The sequence below is a fragment of the Lepidothrix coronata genome, unplaced genomic scaffold (genome assembly GCF_001604755.1).
Source record: "Lepidothrix coronata isolate B3197 unplaced genomic scaffold, Lepidothrix_coronata-1.0 Scaffold119, whole genome shotgun sequence".
Lineage (NCBI taxonomy): Eukaryota > Metazoa > Chordata > Aves > Passeriformes > Pipridae > Lepidothrix > Lepidothrix coronata.
This window is the reverse complement of record NW_016690299.1, coordinates 2,666,079-2,689,309: the sequence shown is the minus strand read 5'-3', so window position 1 is coordinate 2,689,309 and position 23,231 is coordinate 2,666,079. Positions and strand designations below refer to the sequence as shown.

The 23,231-nt window shown below is 47.8% G+C and overlaps 1 protein-coding gene and 1 long non-coding RNA gene across 2 annotated transcripts in view; both read left to right on the top strand.

The window, feature by feature from the left end:
* Nucleotides 1–2,300: 2,300 nt before the first annotated feature.
* LOC108502500 lies at nt 2,301–5,369 on the top strand. Its single transcript, XR_001876501.1, has 3 exons — nt 2,301–2,389; nt 3,037–3,156; nt 5,033–5,369. It is a non-coding gene; the product is annotated as an uncharacterized LOC108502500 (long non-coding RNA).
* Nucleotides 5,370–15,922: 10,553 nt separating this feature from the next.
* Nucleotides 15,923–23,231, top strand: part of TXNDC16 (thioredoxin domain containing 16) — a 35,307-nt gene continuing 27,998 nt past the window's right edge. Inside the window, exons 1-8 of the mRNA XM_017825528.1 lie at nt 15,923–16,022; nt 17,155–17,358; nt 18,335–18,417; nt 19,147–19,220; nt 20,009–20,083; nt 20,434–20,555; nt 21,036–21,126; nt 23,075–23,231. Coding sequence (XP_017681017.1) covers nt 17,190–17,358; nt 18,335–18,417; nt 19,147–19,220; nt 20,009–20,083; nt 20,434–20,555; nt 21,036–21,126; nt 23,075–23,231 — 771 coding nt within the window. The 5' untranslated portion in view covers nt 15,923–16,022; nt 17,155–17,189. The remainder of the gene's footprint in view (nt 16,023–17,154; nt 17,359–18,334; nt 18,418–19,146; nt 19,221–20,008; nt 20,084–20,433; nt 20,556–21,035; nt 21,127–23,074) is intronic.

Sequence of the window (23,231 nt, the reverse complement as noted above, 5' to 3'; positions counted from 1 at the left end):
CCAGTGCTTAACAACCCTTTCCATGAAGAAATTCTTCCTGATGTCCAACCTAAACCTTCCCTCATGCAGCTTGAAGCTGTTTCCTCTTGTCCTTCCACTAGTTGCCTAAGATCCCAACCCCTACTGGCTCCACCCTCCTGTTGCAGAGAGTGAGAAGTTCCCCCCCTGAGCCTCCTTTTCTCCAGGCTGAGCCTCCCCAGCTCCCTCAGCTGCTCTTCATCAGACTTGTGCTCCAGACCCTTCCCCAGCTCCGTTCCTTTCCCTGGACATGCTCCAGCACTAAAATGGCTTCCCTGTCGTGAGGGGCCCAAAAAAACTAGGATTTGAGATGTGGCCTCACCAGTGCCGAGAACAGGGGGACAATCACTGCCCTGGTTCTGCTGGCCACACTATTCCTGGTCCAAGCCAGGATGCCATTGGCCTTCTTGCCCACCTGGGCACACCTGGGCTCATATTCAGCTGCTGTCAACCAGCACCCCCAGGTCCTTTCCCACTGGACAGCTTTCCAGCCACTCTGCCTCAAGGCTGTGGCACTCCAGGGCGTTGTTGTGACCAACAGCCTGACAGGGGTTGTGGCTGTGTGATGATTGTACCTCCAACCCCACCTTCACACTCACACACACACGCTTTTTCCTAAGGCAAGGGCAGGGGAAGGGGGATGACTGGATGTCACCTCTGCCTGTGAATTACTCAAAGCACCCAACTGCCTGTGCAGGCCTGTGGGGGATGGTGGGGTTTTTCACCCCACCTGAAAGGGTTGTGTGTGTGTGTGAGTATCGGATACATTTGTGTGCCACACCCCTAAATGTCTGTGTGTGTCATTCTCCTTCTGGATTTACAGCAACCCCCCCTCACAGTCCCAGTGTCCGTTGTGGGAGGAAAAAACCCAGAGTACAGAGCATGTGTTCCCTGATTCCCCCTTCTCCTACACATTCTGCCTGTCTCCATCCTACAGTCTGCACTGACAAGGGAACTTCTGTGCATTGCATGGGGTTGGATGTCCAAAAATAGGCTTGTGGCCTACCTCCTATGTCTGCTTTCAGCTGGGGAATCCTGTTAATGGAGTGTGTTAAAACCTAGAGAGAGGCCAGATTGAGTTCAGGCTGGAAGGGAAGGTGAAGCTTTTAGAAGTGTTCGCTGCTGCTGGAATGGTGTTTCCCTGAGTCATTAAAATCCTGCTGAAAGGCTGCACATGGATCCTTGGATGCATCAGCAGCACTCTTCAATCCTTAAAGCTCCAAGAACATTGTTAATTCAACCACAGGAGCTTTCTGCATGTTTGGAGAAACAGAGGAAAAAGAGAGGAGATAAACAAGGAACAAACAAGAAGCCAGGGGAGGAGGCTGTGCTGGGGTGTTTGGTCCCATTGCTCTACCAAAAGGGATAGGATCTGTTTGTTTGACTTATCTTTTGCATTTCTAATGAACTGCACAGGGTAATTTCACTCTGAAGCCTTGTCCCAGATTTTTCTCCACAGTGGGGAAGAAAAAGGGAACGTTAGCTATCTCGTAGATTGCTTTGTAGACACAGATTGTAGGATTCTGACTTTTTATCCCTGTTTCCGTCAAAGCCAGTGGGATTTCACCATCTTCTCTCCTTCAGCAAGTGTTTCACCCTTCATATCATCCTACTCAAATTCTCCCTCCTTTTGCTCCTTGTCTGACATCCAGGGAAGATTGTCCAAATGAAGAAGGGGCACTTCAAATTTTCTTTACTTATTTTATATATTCTTTCAGATTATGGAATCACAGAATGGTTTGGGCTGGAAGGGATCTTAAAGACCATTTAGTTACCCTTCTGTGAAGAAATTTGTGAGCCCAGACCTCTCTCATTTGAGGTCAAAAATGGAGTATTTCCTCCTTTTTTTCTGTTAGCAGCTCTGAGCTCACAGATGTGGAGCAGCTTGAAAGTTTCTGGCATGACACAGGACTCAAGTTCCATCACTGCAGCGTTACAAGAAATTAAAAATAAGACCAAAAATATAAACTTCATTTACCATCAGAGGAAGAGCGTTTCCTTACAGTGGAATAAATGTGGAAGTTCTAAAGCTAACTTACCTTTCTTTTGAAATGTTATTTATGTAACACTGTGAATTTCCATACAGATCCTTGTGGGTCCCTTCCAACTCAGGATATCCTATTCTATGCCTAAGGGTGGTGGATACAGTGATCCTTCTATCATGAGACCTTCACAGAAGACATGTATATATATATATATATATTTATATTTATATATGTATATGCACATACACACATATATGGAGATATATATATATATATATCTCCATATTTTGTTTCTGCAGAGTTAATACATTTGGGAACTTCCTGGAAAAGAGTTAAGAGGCACCATGACAAGCTCCCAAGGACCTCCCTTTGTCCAAGAGGAAAAGGTACCATGAAAGTAGATATAATAATATGTAATGATTTTGTGATTCTAAACTCACGTTACCAAGTTCTCGTGATTACCCTCATCCCATCAGTCTTTGTTTACAAGACGAGCTACTCCCATCAGTGCAATTTTAAGTAATGAAACTACTTAACAGTTTTGAAACTCTCACAGTTTGCAAATGATGTGATCATCTTGTGTTTTCTTGCAGCACAGTGAGTAGCACAAGTGCAAGTGCCTGCAAGAGTCCATTAGAAGCAGCTTTTATTCATTGATGAATCCTTTATTACAAAGCCATTTTAAGATCTTTCCAACAGCTATTTTTAAACCATTTGTTATGCACTCGTATTGATTTTGTATGTATTTTTTTTGTACTGCACAGCACTGAGTCAACACCGTTCCTGCTATCAGCTGTACTCGTGATTTTATTAAAGAACAAGATGAAGTTTGTTCTTTGACAGGAACCATTTCCCACAAAAACTGCTGATTGCTGTTCCATTACATCCCCACTCTCCATCTCCTTATTAACTGGTGCAAACCACTTCCTTACAGCCAGGTCAGGAGCGATGTTGGACTCGCCAGACTGAAATTACCTGCACTTCCCTTAGTCACGCTCTTCAAATATTGACACAAAGCTGTTTTTCTCCTTAGAAATGGTCTCCTGGGCTGTTTATAAACTCTCACATTCCCACCTTGTGTGAGAACAGTCATCTGAAGAACCAGCTCTTAAAATGATGACACACCATCCTCTAGACCTGCTGTTTTTAAAATGTTAGTGGTGCTTTTGATGTTCTTTTTTAAGTTGCTTGGATAGGAATCATTTCATCATCATTATATAACATGGAAATGGCACTCTGGAAATGACATTTAACTTTGTCCCAAATACAGACAGGAAATATTTATCAAACACTTCTGCTTTAGTTTTTTGTTTGGTTTTGTGTAATTTTTTTTTTTTTTTCCAGTTTTACAGGTACCCAAATATATTTGGAAACACAGGGAGTATTAGTAATTGGACTCTGCTAAAATACTGTTCATCAAATTAAGCAGAGCTCTAAAATATTTTCTGCACAGGGGACATTAACTCTGTGGCTTTTTTAGAAGAGATATTGTTCAACTGGCTTAAAAATCCCATTTGTGAGTGTTTTCCCTATTGTCAGACATGGGAGGCTTGTCTGGTTTTTGATGTTTTTCTTTTCCTTGAACACCAGCACTATTGGTACAGTTCTTATGCCAAGGTCAAAGTGCCTTTCACTAGATCTAAAATGTTATTCCAAAGCCACAGATCCACATTCCTTCACCCCTGCTGCAAGAAGCAGAAGAATGTCCCCCTCTCTCTAAAAGACAAGAATTGGGGAGCAAGGAGAGGGTCATTTCTGTGATGTCAGATATTGTCTCTCTCAATGCAGCATTGTTAAATTGTACAGACTTCTTCTGCCTTCTTTTTTCCCTCCCCACATTGTTCCAGGGCAAACAAAGGAAGAAAGCAAAGTAATGATCCCTGACAGAAATATTTACCCTTTCAGGCTTTGATCTGGCGAAGTCCTGGTGTGAAGTGTTCACCTTTGTGTGGGTGAGACTCACAGAAAGCCAGGCACAGGCAGGTTGCTGGTGGTGCTGGCAAAAAAAAAAGACTGAACTGGAGCCATTCTGCTGGTGTGGGCTCAGCCCCCACATCTCCTCCAGGCTCCTCTTATCTCCCTCTGCATCTCCATGGGTATGGACTTTGTCCTTGCAGGAAAGAATGAAAGTGGAGTAACCTGTTGAATATGACAAAGTTGATGGGATAAGGGAAGGGTTTCTGATGGTGAGTCTAGAAAATGATATTGTCGGGGAGATATGGGAGATTAATTATTGCTCCCAAAAATCCCGACCCTGCACACATCCCCCTGGAATCAAGGGGGCAAAGACGTAAAAGATGTAATAGCATCAAATGGAGGGACTGTGCTCAATCTTTTAGCCAAGACTCCTTCAGCATTCTTCTGGGGAGTGTTAAAGAAAAGTTAGCTGCAAGGTAGGCTCAGAGAGGTGGTTAAAATATCTCTCTCATAAATGTGTTTGCCATTTGAGATGTGTGTCCTGCACCAGGGAGAGTGACAGAATCACAGAATGGGTCAGGTTGGAAGGGACCACAGTGGGTCATCTGGTCCCACCTCCCTGCTCCAGCAGGGCCATCCCAGAGCACATGGCACAGGGTTGTGTCCAGACAGTTCTGGAATATCTCCTGTGAGGGAGACTATCCATATCCTCTCTGGATAATCTGTTCAGTGCTCAGTCACTTCACAGGAAAAAGGTTCTTCCTCAGGTTCAGATGGAACTTCTGGGCACCAGTTTGTGCCCATTCCTTTCGTCCTATTGCTGGGCATCCTGAGCAGAGCCTGGTCCATCCTCTGACACCCTCCTTCAGATACTTAAAGTCCTGCAAACCCAGGTACTTCTCACAGAACATTGATGTAGCCAGTCTCCAAGATGCCAGCAGCTGCCCTGTGTACACACTGTCCCTTAAATGATGACATCTCATTTCTAAAATACGTCCCTTCCTTACAAATTACTCTTCCAAGTGGGTTTTGTCACGTGTCTCTTGGCTCTGGGATTGGGACAGTTCCCAGTGTTAGAGGGATTGCTATCATTGATTTATTTCCCTTGCTAGGGATAGAGAGTAGATGGATGAAAATAGTGGTGAAAAGGTACTTCTGGTGTTTTCAACCAGTCGTGACAGGATGCAGAAATTCTTTGAAAAATTCCTTGAAGCTCCACGTTCTCCAAGTCCTTCATTTAGACAAAGCCATAAAAATAAAATCTGAGAGTAAGCTTATTTCTTCCCATGTTTGTTGTTGCTGTTGTTGTTGTTGTTTTTCTTCCAAAGGAGATACTGAGAGTGTGGGCACACAAGGGGCAAATTAGTTTTGTAGATCCAAGAACAGTAAATGAAGTTGACACAGATAGTTTTGTAAGGACAAAGAGAGGGATGTTGTGTAACATTCTGGTCAGTGTTGACTGTGGAATTGACAGGATCAAAGCTGGAAACAAGGACTCTCTATTCTTACTGTGCCAACCACTGAGCCAAGAGGCAAAGCAGAAAGTCCCTCTGGAGGAGACCGTCACAGAACTTTGGGAAAATGGAAAGCTGGTTCCTTTTTGTAAATGCTGAGGCAAAGAGTAAGAGGTCACTGTCTCTCCCACCCACCTTGCTGTTGGGCATCTGAAAAGATGTGAAGCACAGAGCATTTTTCACCACAAAGGAAAATGAAAAACCCTTTATCCTGCACAGAACTCCCCATCTGGTGAGTGACTGAAAAAGCCAAGAACAAGAGGTGGTTATTAGTTGTGGAAAACTTCTGCAAGTAGAGATTAAAAAGGAACAAAGAAAAATTCACTTGGGAGATGGTTGCGGGACGCAGGGCCAGGGAGGGGAGGGTTTTGTAGGGGTGTGGGTCTGTGCTAGAGTTCACAGCTGAGGATCTAGAGAGCAGGGTCAAATGAGGAAAAAAGAAACTTTAATGCCCTCAGGGCCAGAGTCACGAGGCCTGGAGGGTTACACTCAAATGTTTTGTCTCATAATAACACCCAAAAGCAGTGCTGGAATTGCAGGACCTTGGGAACACTTGGCACTAAAAGTGACTTTGAGGTCACTGTCAGTGTGATCGTGTGTGAAATCCTGGCCTTACTGACACCACCGTGAGTATTGCCATTGATTTCAGCAGGGTTAAAAATTCCCCAGCTCTCTGGGGTTCAGCCTTTCCCCTCCCAAACGTTTATTATTGTCAATTGATCCCAATCCACTGGATGTATTTCTGGCTCAAACCTGAGGTGACTGTTCCACACGATGAATCATAAGAGATATAAAATATATTCCCTAGTCCTTGTTGTACAGGCTGTTCTAGGAAAGCATAGTAGCAGTGCTCGTCATCACATCCTTGATGGAAGTACTGAGGGACATACTTAACTCCCAGCATGAGAGCAGCAGTGGAAATATTCGCATAAAGTCAGATAATTTCTTAAATGCCCGACTGAAATAGTGTCTGACTGAGAAGACCTTTAAGCCTGCACGTATCTGCAGAGGGGCAGACGTTACGTCTTTGTAGGATGTCACCTGATAGTAGGTGAGTGACCTCGGATCATCTGATTCCTGAGGGAATGTCCTCGTGACTCGTGTTTTAGTAGGTAAAATGGGATCGTCGCTGCCTGTGGCTGTGCTGTGTCCCTGTGCAGAGGGTTGTGGAAGGCAGCCACGGCAGCCAAAGTCACCATGCTGTCATCTGTCTGGGGCTGTCGGACGGTCAGGTGACAGCCAGGACCACATTCCAGCTATAAATACACCACATTTTATTCATTGTGTGGAAGTGCTTTCATCAATAGACCCCAATTTCTGTGGGTCTCGGGACACTCTGGGTTTGCTCCTTGCTGAATATTCCAGATATTTTGTTCTGCCTCCAGCACCAGATTTATTCACTTCTCCTCTGACGCACCGTTAGAAGATCTGTTTGGTGTCACTGCAGGAAGATGGATTGAACTGTAGTTTTGAGAGGGACTGAAAGCCAACTGTTCCTACAGCCAGGCCAGTGGGGCAGGCAGGAGATCTTCCTATTTATAGTGGAAGTTCTATTTTAGCAAGTAGTAAAGAGCCTGGCAAGGAAAGTCAGGAGAGGGGCCTCGGAGAGAGAGCTCTTTCCAGTTAAATTATTTAGCTTTCACATTTTCCAAGATCTTATTGGCTGAAACAAGACCATCTGTGTTCATATGCTACAGGGGGATCAAAAAGAAAAAAAAAGAACAAGCATCTGGTGTGGAAAATCTCCCTGTGGTAGAAAGTCTGACTCTGGTAGGAAACCTGACTGTGGTAGAAAACTTCCAAGGACTTGGATTATTTAAAAGGCCACTCGAAGAAATTTCCCCCGTCTCTTTGCAGAGGTAGACAACCATCTAGCCATGAAACAAACCTTTTGCCTCTCATCAATTTGCATTCACTTACATCAATGTACAGTGCCAAAAATGTCCATTTATATAATGCATGGCGACATATAAATATTTCCATCACCTCCTGCCTGGGTGCCATTGCTGGGGACAATGTGGCTGCACAGGGGACTGGATTCCTCCTGCTTCTGACCTGTGGATCTGTGCCTGGGCTGGCATAAATGCAGTAACCAAAACCTGTCAGAGTGTTTTCAGAAGGTTGAATCATACCCCTTTCCAGAGTATTCCAAAGGCTTCCAGGGAAAGGCTGGGTGGTTATTTAAGCCCCAGGTCACGGTAGCCCTCTCACCCCAGGTGAACTGTGTGAGTTAGAAGCTTACAGTCATATACATGTGCAGCAGGCTGGAATGGGTGGATCTGCAAGCCAGTGTTGTCTTTAATGATCCTTTCCCTAATCCCCAAACAGGTGCTTGCACTGGAAAAGAGGCAGCTGCCCTCCCATATTGGTTCAGAACAGATATGGCATTTTGGGTGGGTGAGGGAGAGGCAAACTTTTGGTGTCACTCTCACTGCATCTGATTCCACGCCCTGATCTGAGGGTTTGTTTGTGCTGTGGGACTTTGTTATTGCACAGGATTATTGGGACCTGGTTATTGCACAGGATTTGTATTTCATGAGGGAGGTTCTGGTAACAGTTTCACACATCCAAAGCTGGTGTCAGCACTGCCATCGGCTCACTGAGCAGCAGAGTAATGACAGGTTTAACGATGTGAACATCTGTATTCAGGCAGTGATGTCCCATGCCCTGTCTTCTTTTTACAGTCATTTTAAGTCAGCAGTTCCTGATGGGAGATGGAGGAGGCAGAGAAAAATCAGAACCATGTGCTGTATTCTAACCCCTCCTGGCCTGAGTGGGCGGCCAGGATTCCAGGTTGTGTGCTGGGGAGGTAAAGCACAGTCAGACAAAGTGGATATGCTGCAGTTAAGCTCTCTGGGCAGAGAAAACTCCAAGCAGAGGGTCTATTTGTCCCTAATTTCCTGTTCAGATCCTTAAGAAAATAAAGAGGACATTTCTGGTGGGAGGCAGGATGGCAGTGGACAGGCTTTGTCATCGTGGTTTCCACATCCGTGAAGTCTTGGGCCCATAACGAGTGTCAAGGTGCCAGTACTGGACCTTTCACTGCCTCGTATCTGAGAGAGACCCCAGTAAGAGTCACCAAGCACAAGTGTCTCTCCTTCCTGCTGCCTCTTCTATGACCTCAACACAGCTCAAAATGAGAGGCACAACTTCCCCTTGTGCTCCAAGAGAGCCCCTTCACTCTGCTCTGGTGAGGCCTCACCTGCACTGCTGCCCCCAGCTCTGGAGTCCCCAGCACAGGAAGGACACGGAGCTGTTGGAGCGAGTCCGGAGGAGGCCACAAAGGTGATCAGAGGGCTGGAGCACCTCTGCTATGAGGAAAGGCTGTGAGAATTGAGGTTGTTGAGCCTGGAGATGAGAAGGCTCCTGGGAGACCTTAGAGCCCTTTCCAGTGCCTAGAGGTGCTCCAAGAGAGCTGGAGAGGGACTTGGGACAAGGGCCTGGAGGGACAGGACAAGGAGGAATGGCTTCCCACTGCCAGAGGGCAGGGATAGGTGGGATGTTGGGAAGGAATTGTTGGCTGTGAAGGTGGTGAGGCCCTGGCACAGGTTGCCCAGAGAAGCTGCGGCTGCCCCTGGATCCCTGGAAGTGTCCAAGGCCAGGCTGGACAGGGCTTGGAGCAACCTGGGCTAGTGGAAGGTGTCCCTGCCCATGCCAGGGGGGTAGAATGAAATAGTCTTTAAGATCCCTTCCAACCCAAATCATTCTAGAATTCTATGATTGCTACTAGTCTTGTAAGGTTTTTTCTTATTCTCCATCAATTCCATATGCTTCTGTTCTCTCCTTTCTCAAGGCTTAGCAAAGCCAGCCAAGAATCCACATTTTCCAACTGTTGTAGCTTTTGTAACTGTTTTGGATGCTGGAAAAGCAATACCCAAAGGAAAGAGGCCAAAGCCAGCAAAAATGTGGCAGGTTTCAGCGCTGCTGATAAGATGGGAAGAGTATCTGTTTTTCTCAGCGGCCAAATCATAAATGACAGTTGAAATCAAGAAGTGATTTCTATTTTAATTCATCTTTTCTATCTACTTTACCTTGCTTTCGCCACATCTTTTTTGCAAAAAAAAAAAAAAGGAAGAGCCTATTGCATGTACTGCCTGTGGAAAGCCAGGGATCTGGACATTTTTTTCTGTGGAGCCTCTGTCAGTTAAACAAAGCAAATGCAGATATTGCAAGCACATTATCCCTCCCCCTTTATTGGTCACATCATGGCGAACGCTGGTGAGAAAGACCTTTGCCAAGGAGTTTTTCCTCATTTTTGTGGTCTGCTCAAGCTCATTTATCCCATCCAAACTTAGGAAAAACATCCCTCCGCCTTGTGACTTTCTCTGAGGGCCATGCTGCTTCCCTTTTTCTCACATCCAGCTTTTTCTCTTTATGTGGCTTGTGGATGTTTCGGCTCATGGGGTGCTGGTGAACAATACCCATCTCTGTGTCTGTGCTCAGCATGAACAAAACACTGCGCTCCCAGTGCCATAGGCTGCTGCTCCTGCTTTTGGGGGTGGCCTCATCCTCTGACAAGCAGCTCGACCCCTTCATGGGTTCACTCCAACAGCTCAGCTTGAGAACTCTTTGCTCACAGCAGACAGGAGAAGGTCCTTGCTTTCACCTGCTGCCTGTTATAAACCAGTCGGTAGCGCTGGAGTGGAAGGATTCTTTGACTTGATGTGCATTCATTAGTGAGCTTCTCTAAGGATTTGATTCAGTCGAGGAAGCAGGAGCCTTTCCAGCAGCTTCTGTTTGCTCTTGCTTTATTCATTTTACTCAGCTGTTGATACCTGCTGGCACCTTGAGCAGCTGCCCCCTTCACCCTGAAGGTCATACAATCACAGAATCACAGAATGGCTTGGGATGGAAAGGATCTTAAAGATCACCCCACTTTGAGCCCCTGCCATGCGCAGGGACACCTTCCACTAGACCAGGTTGCTCCAAGCCCCTTGCAGCCTGGCCTTGAACACCTCCAGGGGTGGGAAGATGACATGGGGTCTTTTCTCTCTCCTTCACCCAACCTTGCTGTGGGTTTTCTTCCACCTACACTGCAAAAATCAGAGCAGGCCCTTTGCAGCCACCCCCACTCCAGCGCCCTGGAGGCATGAAACTGGTGGAGGAGGGATTTCCCCACATAGCACCCAGCCCTCCCACTGCCCCCACTCCTGGGAGATGAGGTGAAGGAGCCCAGGAGGAAGGAGGGCTCCCCTGGGAGCTGGCAGGCACCACGCTGGCCCTCGGAGCCAGGGAACAGCAGGATAGAGAAATGCACAGCCACCGTGAAAACAAACCTCTTTATGCTGCAGAGCAGCACAGATCACAAAAACCATCTCCAGACAGTCTGGTCCTTCCTAACACCACAGCAACTCATCAGGGCTACATTGGTGTGTGTAGAAAGACAGCTCAAGGCAGCAAATTTTGGAAATTCAAGCTTCCTTCTGGGTTGATTTCAGCCTGGGTTAATTGTTTTTTAAGATCTGGAATGGTTTTTGCGTCACAGTTTGATTTGCACATAGTGAGGCTCATTTATTTCAGATCATCCTTCCCCCCCCTTTCAGCAACAACATACCTGGTGATCCAGAAACACCTGATCAAAATAAAACATATCTAGAATGTTCAGGAGGCTTTAATAGCTCTTAATAAATATGATTAGGTATAATTTAAAGGCATTAAACAGGACAGGGGATCACTGTGCTGGGTGTGGTGCCAGAGAAGTGCAACCATGTTTGCTCCCTGAAATGTGCCAACTCTGAGGAGAAACTGAAAAAAATCAAGGAAAATGAAGTGCTTTAACATGTTGGCAGAGAGTAAAGTGAAGCACTGAATAATCAAATGGTTTGTGGGAGGGCACACGGGGCTCTGGCAGAGCCTGGATGTGAATCTAGATCAGAAGGTGTCCCCAAGCCAGATAACTGCTGTTCCCTCTCTCACATCTGTCTCCAGGGCCCCTCTTAAGGAAGGAGCAGGGAAAAATCACCGTGATGAAAACAGCACTGCAGGAAAGGGCTGATGGAAAGGTCTCATGTCTCCTGCAGCCTTGCTCCTGGCCCTCTTGGCAGGAGGAGAACATTAATGCTGGGGAGAGAGATTAATGCACAGACCTTCCAGCCAGCTCGGGGGAGGCACAACTGTGTCCATGCTCCACAAAAAGCGAGTTCAGACATGTGTCAGTACAGCTGAGCTGGCTGCATTTCTGTGTTGGATAAATACTGATTGATAAAAAGCTGCCAAGTGTTCAAATAACTGCCTTAGGAGCCTATTTTGTTTTATTTTTTTATTGGAGTTTGCTAGTTTTTCTGCAGCAAGACCATCCCAAGCATTTGGAACCCATCTGTGGTGACTGTGCATCCAACACTGTCCAAAAGGACGTGATGGAGGGATCAGACATTTAAGATTCCTGTTCCCTGTGGCTCCTTACAAGCATCATTAAAAGCAGGCTTTTCAAACTGATCCTGTGATGCTGAGACACTGCTTTTTTTCCCATCCCATCTCCACATTTTCACTTCCAGATTTGCCCTTTGGCAGAGAGAAACGCCCATGGAAAGACAGCCCAGCATCACTGTTGGTAAAATGCTGATTTTTTTCATGTCATGCAACTTCTGTGAAACACCAGCAGGAAATAACACAGTGGGTGGCTTTAGAAATCCATATAGAAATTGCAGTAATAGGGCTAATTACAAAAAAAAATCATCACTTGTCTGGGTCTCACACACAAAACCTGTGCTTTTAAGATGTACCTTTGGTCTCTGCAGGAGTCTGACTTTTAAATGAAAGAAAACAAACATACGAGCAATTAGAACCCTTCTTTTTGTGGAATGCTTTCTTCCTAAGATAATCAATGTCCTAAAGACACTGTGTACAGCATATAATAATGAGAAACACACAGAAGTCCTGAGGAATTGGAATTGCACCCGAATCCTTGCCCTGCAAAGAGCACATAGCTTCTACATTGCAGCGTAGAAATTGGAATTTCTTGAAGGTCAATGACCACAGATAGAATTTTTTTTATTAGGCAATGTTAATTAGATTAAGGCTGGTCTAATCAAAGGTGTCAGGAGTCGGCTTTGGCTCTGCTTGGCAGAGCAGAACCTGCTAATCCAAGTGCCACAGATGCTGAGACATTCCTTCATATGGCATGAGCCAAGTTCTGTGTGCTGCCAAGAGCTTCCTCTGAAATTCATGGGAACTGGGAGTGTGTGGCACCTGGCAAGACCAAGCTTGCTGTAAAAACCCTTTGGAAAGGACATGATTTGCATATCAGGACCTGGTGTAGTAAACTGACTGTGGCCTCAGCTTTACTGTTTTCCAGCACGAGCCAACACCAGGATCGTGGTGTAGGAAAGCTTGTAAACCAGGGTGGGGAGTCTGCAGCCTGAGGATTTACAGGCTGGAATGTCATTCATACAGCCCTGGTCACGTGGCTCCCTCTTCCATGGTTTTACAATAAAATCTTGGCTGATGTGTTAGTAAGGCCTATTTTGCCCTGAGAAAGGAAGAGATTCCCCACCACTGTTGCTGAGAAACATCAGATCCATTGCACAACTCTGCTGGGAAACGTGCAGAGGAGCCCAGCAGCTACTGAGCCAGCCCGTGCCTAGACTTGGCATTGACTTGGAGAGCACTGCAAGAGAATTGAACTCGATAAACCTTCACACCTAGTTCAGACAGAGAATGAAAAAAGGCACATTTTTCCTCTTCCACCTGTGAGTGCCAAAGTTTTGAGCTCCAAAGTCAAGATGCCCAAAGCCAAACTTGCTGATGAGATGTGGACCCACATATTCTCCCTGTACTTGGCACCTCAAATTCTAAGTTCAGTTCTGGGTCCCTCAATTCAGGAAGGACATTGAGGAGCTGAAGTGTTTCCAGAGAGGGGCAATGGAGGTGAGGAAGAGTCTGGAGCACAAGTCTGATGAAGAGTTGCTGAGGGAGCTGGGGAGGCTCAGCCTGGAGAAAGGAGGCTCAGGGGGAACCTTCTGGCTCTGCAACTCCCTGAATGGAGGGTGGAGCCAGGGGAGGTCAGGCTCTGCTCTCAGGGAACACAGGACAGGATGCTAGGAAACAGCCTCAAGGTACACCAGTGGATGTTTGGTTGGATATTAGGGAAAACTCTTCATGGAAAGGGTGGTCCAGCCCTAGCACAGCAGCCCAAGGCAGTGGTGGAGTCCCATCCCTGGAGGGATTTAAAAGCCACGTGGATGTTGCACTTGGGGACATGGGTCAGTCGTGGCCTTGGCAGCGCTGGGGGAACAGTTGGATTCCATGATCTTGGAGGGCTTTTACAGCCTTAACGATTCCAGGATTGTTCTGGATCACCTGAAGGAAACCTGTGTGCCCTGTTGGTGTTCTGCTCTCCCTTGCCTTGTGCAGCAGCAGCTACAGGAGGAATATTGGAGCTGGGACATGCAGCTGTGCTGGAGAGAGGGCTTCAGCCTGTCCAGCCTGCTGTAGTGAAGGGTTTGAGTCAGCTCCATGTGGATTTGGGGTCTGTTTTGTGTGCTCCCTGCCAGGAGATCTGGGAAGGCAGCACACTGGTTAAGCTCTGCCAGAAGAGCATGGAAAGCAGACAAGAATCCTGCCAAAAACCTGTGCCAGCTGGGAGTGGGGGGAATGTGCTGCTGCAACGAGAGGCCTGGTCTGGGTCGATCATCACAGGGGAGCTTGAAGTGACTCCATTCAGGAGCATCCTAAATGCTCCTGGTTAAGGAGCATCTTCCTAGGGAAATAAACTTGCCAGCTGAGGGCTCTGCAGGCTGGGAGATGCTGATGCCACGNTTTCAGGGAGCTTTTCTGAGGAGTGGCTTTTCTGAGGGAGCTGTGGGGGCTCAGCCTGGAGAAAAGGAGGCTCAGGGGGTACTTTCTGGCTCTGCCACTCCCTGACAGGAGGGTGGAGCCAGGGGGGTCAGGCTCTGCTGCCAGGGAACAAGGATCAGGACAGAGGAGGTTTAGTTTGGCTATTTTGGAAAATTGTTCATGGAAAGGGTTGTCCAGCCCTGGTACAGCTGCCCAGGGCAGTGGTGGAGTCCCCATCCCTGGAGGGATTTCAAAGCCATGTGGATGTGGCACTTGGGGACATAGGTCAGTGGTGGCCTTGGCAGTGCTGGGAGAAGAGTTGGACTCCATGATCTTGGAGGGCTTTTACAACCTTAACGATTCCAGGTTTGTTCTGGATCACCTGAAGGAAACTTGTGTGCCCTGTTGGTGTTCTGCTCTCCCTTGCCTTGTGCAGCAGCAGCTGCAGGAGGAATATTGGAGCTGGGACGTGCAGCCGTGCTGGAGAGAGGGCTTCAGCCTGTCCAGCCTGCTGTAGCAAAGGGATTGAGTCAACTCCACGTGGATTTGGGGTCTGTTTTGTGTGTTCCCTGCCAGGAGATCTGGGAAGGCAGGACACTGGTTAAGCTCTGCCAGAAGGGCATGGGAGGCAGGCGAGAATCCTGCCAAAAACCTGTGCCAGCTGGGAGTGGGGGGAATGTGCTGCTGCAACGAGAGGCCTGGTCTGGGTCGATCATCACAGGGGAGCTTGAAGTGACTCCAGTCAGGAGCATCCTACATGCTCCTGGTTTAGGAGCATTTACCTGGGGGGGGTGATAAAACTTGCCAGCTGAGGGCTCTGCAGGCTGGGAGACGCTGCTGCTGTGGGATAAAAAGAGGAAGCAGCAGTGTAACATATTTATGGTGAGACATTGGCACAGGTTGCCCAGAGAAGCTGCCCCATCCCTGGAAGTGTTCCAGGCCGGGTTGGATGGGGCTTGGAGCAACCTGGTGTGGTGGAAAGGTGTCCCTGTCCATTGGAATAACATGGTCTTTGAGGTCCCTTCCGACCCAAACTGTTTTGTAGTTCTGTGCTGATATTTGGACAGGACATGAAATGTAGATTTTATATCACTGGCAGTAAAGTCCAGGCTGATGGTGTTTCTCCACCAGGGAGAGTTCAGGGAAGCCCATGGATGATGGAGATGGTACCCAGCTGGCCTGGCAATCTGTAATTCCAGTAGAACAGTGGTTCTTCCTTGTCATGGCAGGCTCAAAACCCACCCCACATCACCCTCAGCTTCCTCAGTAATAAATACTGGCAGCTGGTGTCTGTGTGATGAAAGTGTCAGGAAAGCAGGTGGGATCACAGAGGTTTTTCAGGGATCACAGTCCATGGTTTCCCGGTGCAGGATTCCCAAGCAACTGATGTGGCACAAGCAATTTGTGCCCACACAAGAGTTTGTGCTGAATGTCTCTGGTGTATTTGCTTTCACTTTAAGTCACCTACAGTGACCTTGACCAACTTGCCTGGCACTGTCTTGGAATGACGACAGTGGAAACGTGAACCAGGCCTTGCATTCCATCTGTGCTGTGCTGCCCCTGGTCCATGGGCTTAAGGTTTCCCAGCAGTGACACAAAGCTGGTTCACACATCCGTGGTATTTTCACACATCTCTGGCAATCCTGCAAGTGTCAGTGGTCTGTTTTCAGCCCTATGGTGTTAATTTTCTGTTGATGGAAAAGAGGTGTGACAGAGGAAATGGCTTCAAAGCTGAATATTCAGGTCTGGATTGATGAGGAACAGAGGGAACCTGCAGGGCAGGATGGAGAAATGAGGAGGTGAAAGGACATGGGTAAGGAAGGGCTGAGCACACATTTTTCATGGAATCCTAGAATAGTTTGTGTTGGAAATGACCTTAAAACTCATCTTGTTCCAGCCCCCTGCCATGGGCAGGGACACCTTCCACCAAAATCAGTTTGTTCAGGAAAATTCAGACCTAATACACGCACTGGGGTTTGGGATGGATGATCTTTAAGGTCCCTTCCAAGCCTTAACATTCTGTGATTCTCCCTGAAAGTAAAAGTGGCTACTAGGAAGTGGCAAAACCAGCAGCCAGGAGCAGAAAAGATATTGCAGAATTCTTGTCTGATTTTATTGCTACATGTAGATTAGGTCAAGGGTAATCTGCTGCCTTTGTTAATCCTAGAGAGGTTAAATTGTATCAGGACTTCTGCTCACAGAGTAAAGAAGAAAACAGCAGTAATTTTAAAAATAGCATCCATTTAAGTTACGTAAATCCTTATAAATACAAGAGAGAAATCAGTTATTCTATAAAAAATAAACCAGAGCATGCGTTCTTGAAGCACCAGCACTGCATCCTCATGTTAAGGACTTCAGCTACAGAGTCTTCATAAATATACCTGCAAAATTCCTCTTCATTCTGACCATAAACAGGGGGCAGAATGTGCACATTTGTATTTTGCACAGAAACAGAAGGTCTGATACTTGAATCTCAACTGGCCGTTTGATTTTTGTCAACCTCAACCTGCCCCCTCCCTCTGCAGACACCTTTCAGTGGCACACAGATGCTGTTGGCATCCTCAAAGCTCTTTAGCAAGAACTGAAGCAGTTTGGGTGGGGGTTTGTGTGTGACACTGTCACTGCTTTCTGCCTGTACATTTGATTTTTGTTTGACTCGAAAAAAAATAAAAAGGAGGGACAAAACCCAGCCTTAAAGGGACAGCACTGAGGCTCTGTGTGCTTGAAGGTACCACTCAGAAGTAAGAGAATGGCCTTTGCTGTCCTCTTTGCAGTTGTCTGAGTGGTGTTGGAGTGACTAAATAATGATGTCCCTGAGATGTTTGTGTCACATTAATAATTTCCACAATTGGAAATTATGGTTTTGCTGCACCTGCCTGAACAAACACTCACATATATGTTTGTGTGTAAGTATAATATATATATTTTTTTTATTTTTTCCCCAGTTGTGACTCTCCTGTACCTGTAGCTGACAACAGCCATGTCAGCCCAAGGGGACAGATGGGTTTCTTCCTTTGTTTTCTTGCTCTTCTGTGCTTCCTCCATCCCAAGGCCGGGAATCGCGGGGCTGCGGCAGGAGCCGAGCCCCCAGCGCTACTTCAGTGGCTTGGAAGCTGGACGAGCATCCCTGGCCTTTTTCACCCCTCATGGTAAGTGTTTAATGGTGGGCACTGACATCAGCCTGGGGCTCAGGAAGGCTTGGATGAAAGTGGAACAATCCCAGAATCATGGAAGGGACCTTAAAGCTCATCCAGTTCCAACCCCCTTCCACTAGCCCAGGTTGTGGCTAGTGGACACCTTCCACTAGCCCAGGTTGCTCCAAGCCCTGTCCAACCTGGCCTTGGACACTTCCAGGGATGGGGCAGCCACAGCTTCTCTGTGGGCAACCTGTGCCAGGGCCTCCCCACCCTCACAGGGAAGGATTCCTTCCCAATATCCCATCTAACCCTGCCCTCTGGCAGTTTGAATCCATTCCCCCTTGTCCTGTCACTCCAGGCCCTTGTAAATAGTCTCTCTCCACCTTTCTTGTATCTCCTTCAGGTACTGGAAGGCCCCAGTTAGGTCACCCCAGAGCCTTCTCTTTTCCAGGCTGAACAATCTCAATTCTCTGGACCTTTCCTCAGGGAGAGGTGCTCCATCCCTCCAATCAGCTTGTGGTCCTCCTCAATGAAGAGGCAATTCTTGAGATTTTTATCCCCAGAGGGAGCTGGTCGAGCTCAGTGTTTGTGCGTCTCCAAGTGCTCAGACAGACAGAGACCTCTTGGGATGGGTTCTTTCCTGGCTGTGTCCCCAGGAACACCCTTGCAAACCTCTTCATTAATTTTCTGGAATGTTTTCTGTAGGTACCATGGAACAGAAATCCAGTCTCCTAAGGAACTCTCCCCTCAAAGGGGCTGAGTTTCTCTTCCATGGTACCTGCCAGGGAAAGGGTGCAGGAGAACTAAGGATTAGAACATGGATTAGGAGGGGATCCTTGGCCTTGTTTTGTTGTTCTGCCATTTCGTGATCCCCGGGTGTGATTCCCAAAGGCACCGGTGTGGGATGAGGCACCAGCACAGCTCCCAGGTCTCAGTGTGTGGCCAGAGGATGCTCCTGAGAACTTACAGAGGGTTTGTTGTGTTTCAGTCTCTCCTGGTGCCCAGCCCTTCCTGGAGCAGATTGAGAGCTCGGCCGAGGCCCTCCAGGACTATGGCATTTCTGTGGTGAAGGTAAAGGGGCACAGAGGGAAACTGCTGGGCAGGATGGAGGGAGGAGGATCTGAGAGGAGATGGGTAGGGAAGGGGTGAGCACATTTTTCATAGGATCATGGAACCACCAATCATGGTTGGGAGGGACCTTAAAGACCATCTTCCATCCTCCTGCTGTGGGCAGGGACACCTTCCACTAGACCAGGTTGCTTCAAGCCCTGTCCAACCTGGTCTTGAACACTTCCAGGGATCCAGGGGCATCCACAGCTTCTCCGGGGAACCTGTTCTGATTTCCACGATGGATGGAGTTGATTCACTTCTTTTCAGCTTGGTGCTATAAATATTTCATATGAAAGAGTTTTTATCTGAAACTTTATGCAGATTTAGATGAGGAAATTAAAATTTCAGTTAAGTATATTTAGACTATAAGAAGTGCTTATATATATATGTATATTTATATATATATATTTAATTTACAGCTACAGACCAAGTTTAATAAGCAAGCAGTAATCTGTCGCCTGAATATTCTGGGCAGATCATGGCATCTCTTGATCCCATCCGACCCAAATTAGCAGGCTGAGCTGGAGAACTGAAGTACAAACTCCAGTCTTCATCTCTGGACTCCCTTTTATTGAATTTTCTCTCCTAGCAGTCTTGGAAAGGCTGTGTTTGCACTCTTGAATTGAAGAAAGCTGTAGTTCTCTATGTGTGTAGGGGCTGAATGTCTAATGACATGCCTTTGCTGTCTAGGTTAATTGTCCCAAAGAGGATGTCTCAAGATATTGTGGAAAAGAAAATGCCTTGAGGAAAGCCTACCTGTTCAGGTGAGGGGGATTTCTGGGCACTGCACTGGGATTCCTTTCTAGTGCAAATGTTGGAAGGAAAGACTGCCAGAGGTCAGAGATGTCTGTGGAGGGAGAGAGGAGCCATGAGCACAGCAGTGACCTACAGAGTTTAGCAAAAAGTGCCCCCAAAAGGTCCAACACAGGCAAAGCAGATGCTTTGTCCTCAGTGTGAAACCTCCCATCCTGCCCATGTTCCTTGGAGCAGCAGAGGGATGAGCTGTGGGATGAAGCCACAAGAGAAGTCCTCCATCAGTGTTCTCCTGTCCCTGTGGCCTCCTACCACCAAGTCCCCCAGGAGTAACACTCAGACCACGAGGTTTTGGGTCTCGTCCTGGAAGGAAACACTCCTTGGTGCTCTTCCTGTTGGTGTGGGTGACTCCTCTGCCCTGGGTGGGAAGGTTTAGCCCTGGGTCTCTGGAGGCTCCTGTATCATCTCAGTTCTCACTGACTGTTATACTTACAATCACGGAATCATTTAGGTTGCAAAAGACCTTTAAGACCATCAAGTCCCACCATTCCCTCAGCACTCCAAGCCCACCACTGACCCATGTCCCCGAGTGCAGCAGAATCCTGCTCAACTGATGGTACGTGGGCTTGAACAATTCCCAGCTTGAGTCAAAGGCATCTTGAGCCATGTTTTGTCATTTCTCCATCGTCCTCCCTATCCTTCTGTGCCTGTCTTGGCTTCAAAGAATTCCCAGGCTCCCTTATGCCAAGTGGAATGAATCTCTCACAGTTCCTGTGGTGGTTCTTTCTTCCCTCCCCAGAGGAAACATCCTGATCCGAGAGTTCCCCACCGATGCCCTGTTTGATGTGAACTCCATCGTCGCCAACGTTTTGTTGTAAGTACAGACCACATCCATCCCTGTGAAACCCTTCACATCCCACTCCCATTTGCTGATAGGACATTTTACCTACATACCAACCCCAAGTATTCCAGAGGCTGCGCTCAGCCAAGCAGAAGGTTTGGCTTTGCTTCTCTCTTTGATGTGGTTTGACCCTGTTAAATCTTCCTCCTTCACGTGAATCACCAGCACACATCTGGGCAGCCCTGTTTGGCTGTGAATCTTCAATCTGCCAGCAAGAAGCTGGAATTTTACCTTTTTTTTTTTTTTTCCCATCATGGTTCTGTGGCTGCAAATTTACTCTTCAAACAGTTGTCAATGAGATTTTTTCTTTTCTGCCTCCTCAGTGCCCTGCTCTTTAATGAAGTCAAATATGTTGAAACGCTGGCAGACCTTCAGAACATTGAGAATGTGTTGAAAGGGAAGTCGAACATGGTCTTTGCCTACGTACCAGCTACTGGGACAGCAGGTACTGACACTCAGCTTTCCATCTTTGCTCTCCTGCCAGAGCCTTTTTTGACTGAGGTGCATGGGGGCTGAGTTTCTGACCCAAAATGCTGCAAATGGAAACCTGAAAGGGCCACCCAGCCACAAGTTCTCCACTTCCGTACGTCTTGCTGTGTTTCCAAAGGGATGAGTTGCACCAGAAGGGTTTTGCTGAGAGCATAAACTTTCAGAGACTTGGAGAGGGAAAGAAAGTTGCCGTCTTCAAAATAAATAAATCCAGCTCTCTGGTTCTGCAGTGGAATGGATTCACAAACACCACCTGTGTGTTTGCTGGGGATCAGGAATGTGATTGCTCCCTTCCCTTCACAGTGTGTCTTCAGACAGCTGTGGCTTTGTGCAGAGAGCTTCTAAATGCCTGGGAATTGATATTTATGCCTGGGAAGGATGAACCAGGAGATCTGGAGGGAGCAGAAATGAGCTCATCTTGCCTTTCCCTTTCCAGAGCACAGAGCTGTGATGGAGGCGGCTTTTGTCTATGGGACCATCCACCAGTTTGTTCTGACCACGGAGGCAGCACTGCTGAAAGCCACTGGGTATGTCCAAACACACCCCCCACCATGGAGAGCTGCTTCCCTGCAAAGGTTTGCTGCACTCCTGGCTTCTCAGATTCCCAGGTCAAATCTGGGGTGGTATTAGGATGCCAAGGGTGGACAGTCAGATCTGTTTTTTTCCAAAAGCAGCTCCTGCTTGTGTTCCTGGTCTTGGAGTAGCTGTGCTGGTTTGGGTCTCTCATGATAGAAAGACATTGAGGGGCCGGAGTGTGTCCAGAGAAGGGAACGGAGCTGGGGAAGGGTCTGGAGCAGCAGGAGCGGCTGAGGGAGCTGGGGGGGCTCAGCCTGGAGGAAAGGAGGCTCAGGGGGGACCTTCTGGTTCTGCAACTCCCTGACAGGAGGGGGGATCCGGGGGGGCGTCAGGCTCTGCTCCCAGGGAACAAGGGACAGGATGAGAGGAAACAGCCTCCAGCTGTGCCAGGGGAGGTTTAGATTGGATATTAGGGAAAAATTCCTTCATGGAAAGGGTTGCCCAGCCCTGGCACAGCTGCCCAGGGCTGTGGTGGAGTCCCTATCCTTGAAAGGATTTCAAAGCCCTGTGGATGTGGCACTCGTGGCCATGGGTCAGTGGTGGCCTTGGCAGTGCTGAGGGAACGGTTGGACTCGATGGTCTTGGAGGGCTTTTCCAAGTTTAATAATTCTATATCGATTTACCTGGGATTTTGTCACAGGTGGCACCAGGGCAGGCACCAGAGTGGTCCTTCCCGAGGTGCCATCCCATCCTTGTAGGATATTAGGGACAGGGTGCTGTGGCTGCCACTAGATGGCACGGTTGTCATTTGACAGGAATTGGCTTAATTCTTAAAGCAGCGAGGGCACCAGCGGCCACATCCTGAGCTGCTGGAATGGTGGGAACTTTGCCAACAGGAACAGCTTTCAGCAGTCAGGGCAGCAGGATCTGGGGGCTTAATACTGCCCTCTGCTCTTCCATATGTTAAATCCCTTAAGATCTTCCCGATATTACATCCCTTTGCAAACACGGTGATCCCTGTTTTAAGGTGGGGAATGTTTGCATAGGAAAAGACACCTGACATCCCAAAGTTAACCCACCAGCCAACACCAGTGATGGTGTCAGAGCAGGAACAACTAAGCAGGGAGCCATCCAGGGAATTTGATCTCACTGCTTCCTTTGGCACAGCCCGAAACAGTACTGTTCAAAAGGTGGAATATTCTTTGTACAGCCTGTGAGATGTCACCAGTTTGGTGAAAGACATGAGCAAAGCTGTAGATTTCAGCTCTTCTCCTCCTGCCAGGGTCTCCATTGCACTGGCAAGGCTGTTCCCACCGAGAAAAGCTTTATTAGTATCCTTCTCAAGCTGGGTCAGTTATTTTGGGATTGGGATCTTTTGGGAGCACTTGGTGAGTGAGGGTCAGCACAGTTCCAAAAGGCACCTGGACGTGGCTGTACGTGTCATTAGTAAGACTCTTGAGGAGGTCATAGAATTATAGAATCACAGAATGGTTTAGGTTGGAAGGGATCCTCTTTCTACCCCCCTGCCATGGGCAGGGACACCTTCCACTAGCCCAGGTTGCTCCAAGCCCTATCCAACCTGGCCTTGGACACTTCCAGGGATCCAGGGGCAGACACAGCTTCTCTGGACAACCTGTGCCAGGGCCTCCCCACCCTCAGAGCCAAGAATTTCTTCATAATATCCAATCTAACCTTGCCCTCCTTCAATTTAAGGCCATTACCCCTTGTGCTGTCACTCCATCCCTCTCCAGCTCTTCTAGAGCCCCTTTAGGCACTGGAAGGGGCTCTAAGGAGGCTTCTCTTCTCCAGGCAAAACACCTCCAGCTCTCTCAGCCTGTTCCACGACCCTGTCAAACCCTGAACTTGAGGATCATCTGCCCTGTAAAACATGTCAGCAAACCTGGTCCTTCTGTCAGGGCATTTTCCAGCCCTGCTCAGGGTTTTGTTTCTCCCTCACAGCAATGATGACCCCGACGTATCCTCTGCCTGGCTGCTGTTCTGCCACTGCCAGAGGGCCACGGACCCGGCACAGCCCTGCAGGAGAACAGCTCTGGCACAGCCCCTGACCCTGCTCAACATCCACAGGCACCTCAAGCTCATGGGGGCTCCCTTGGTG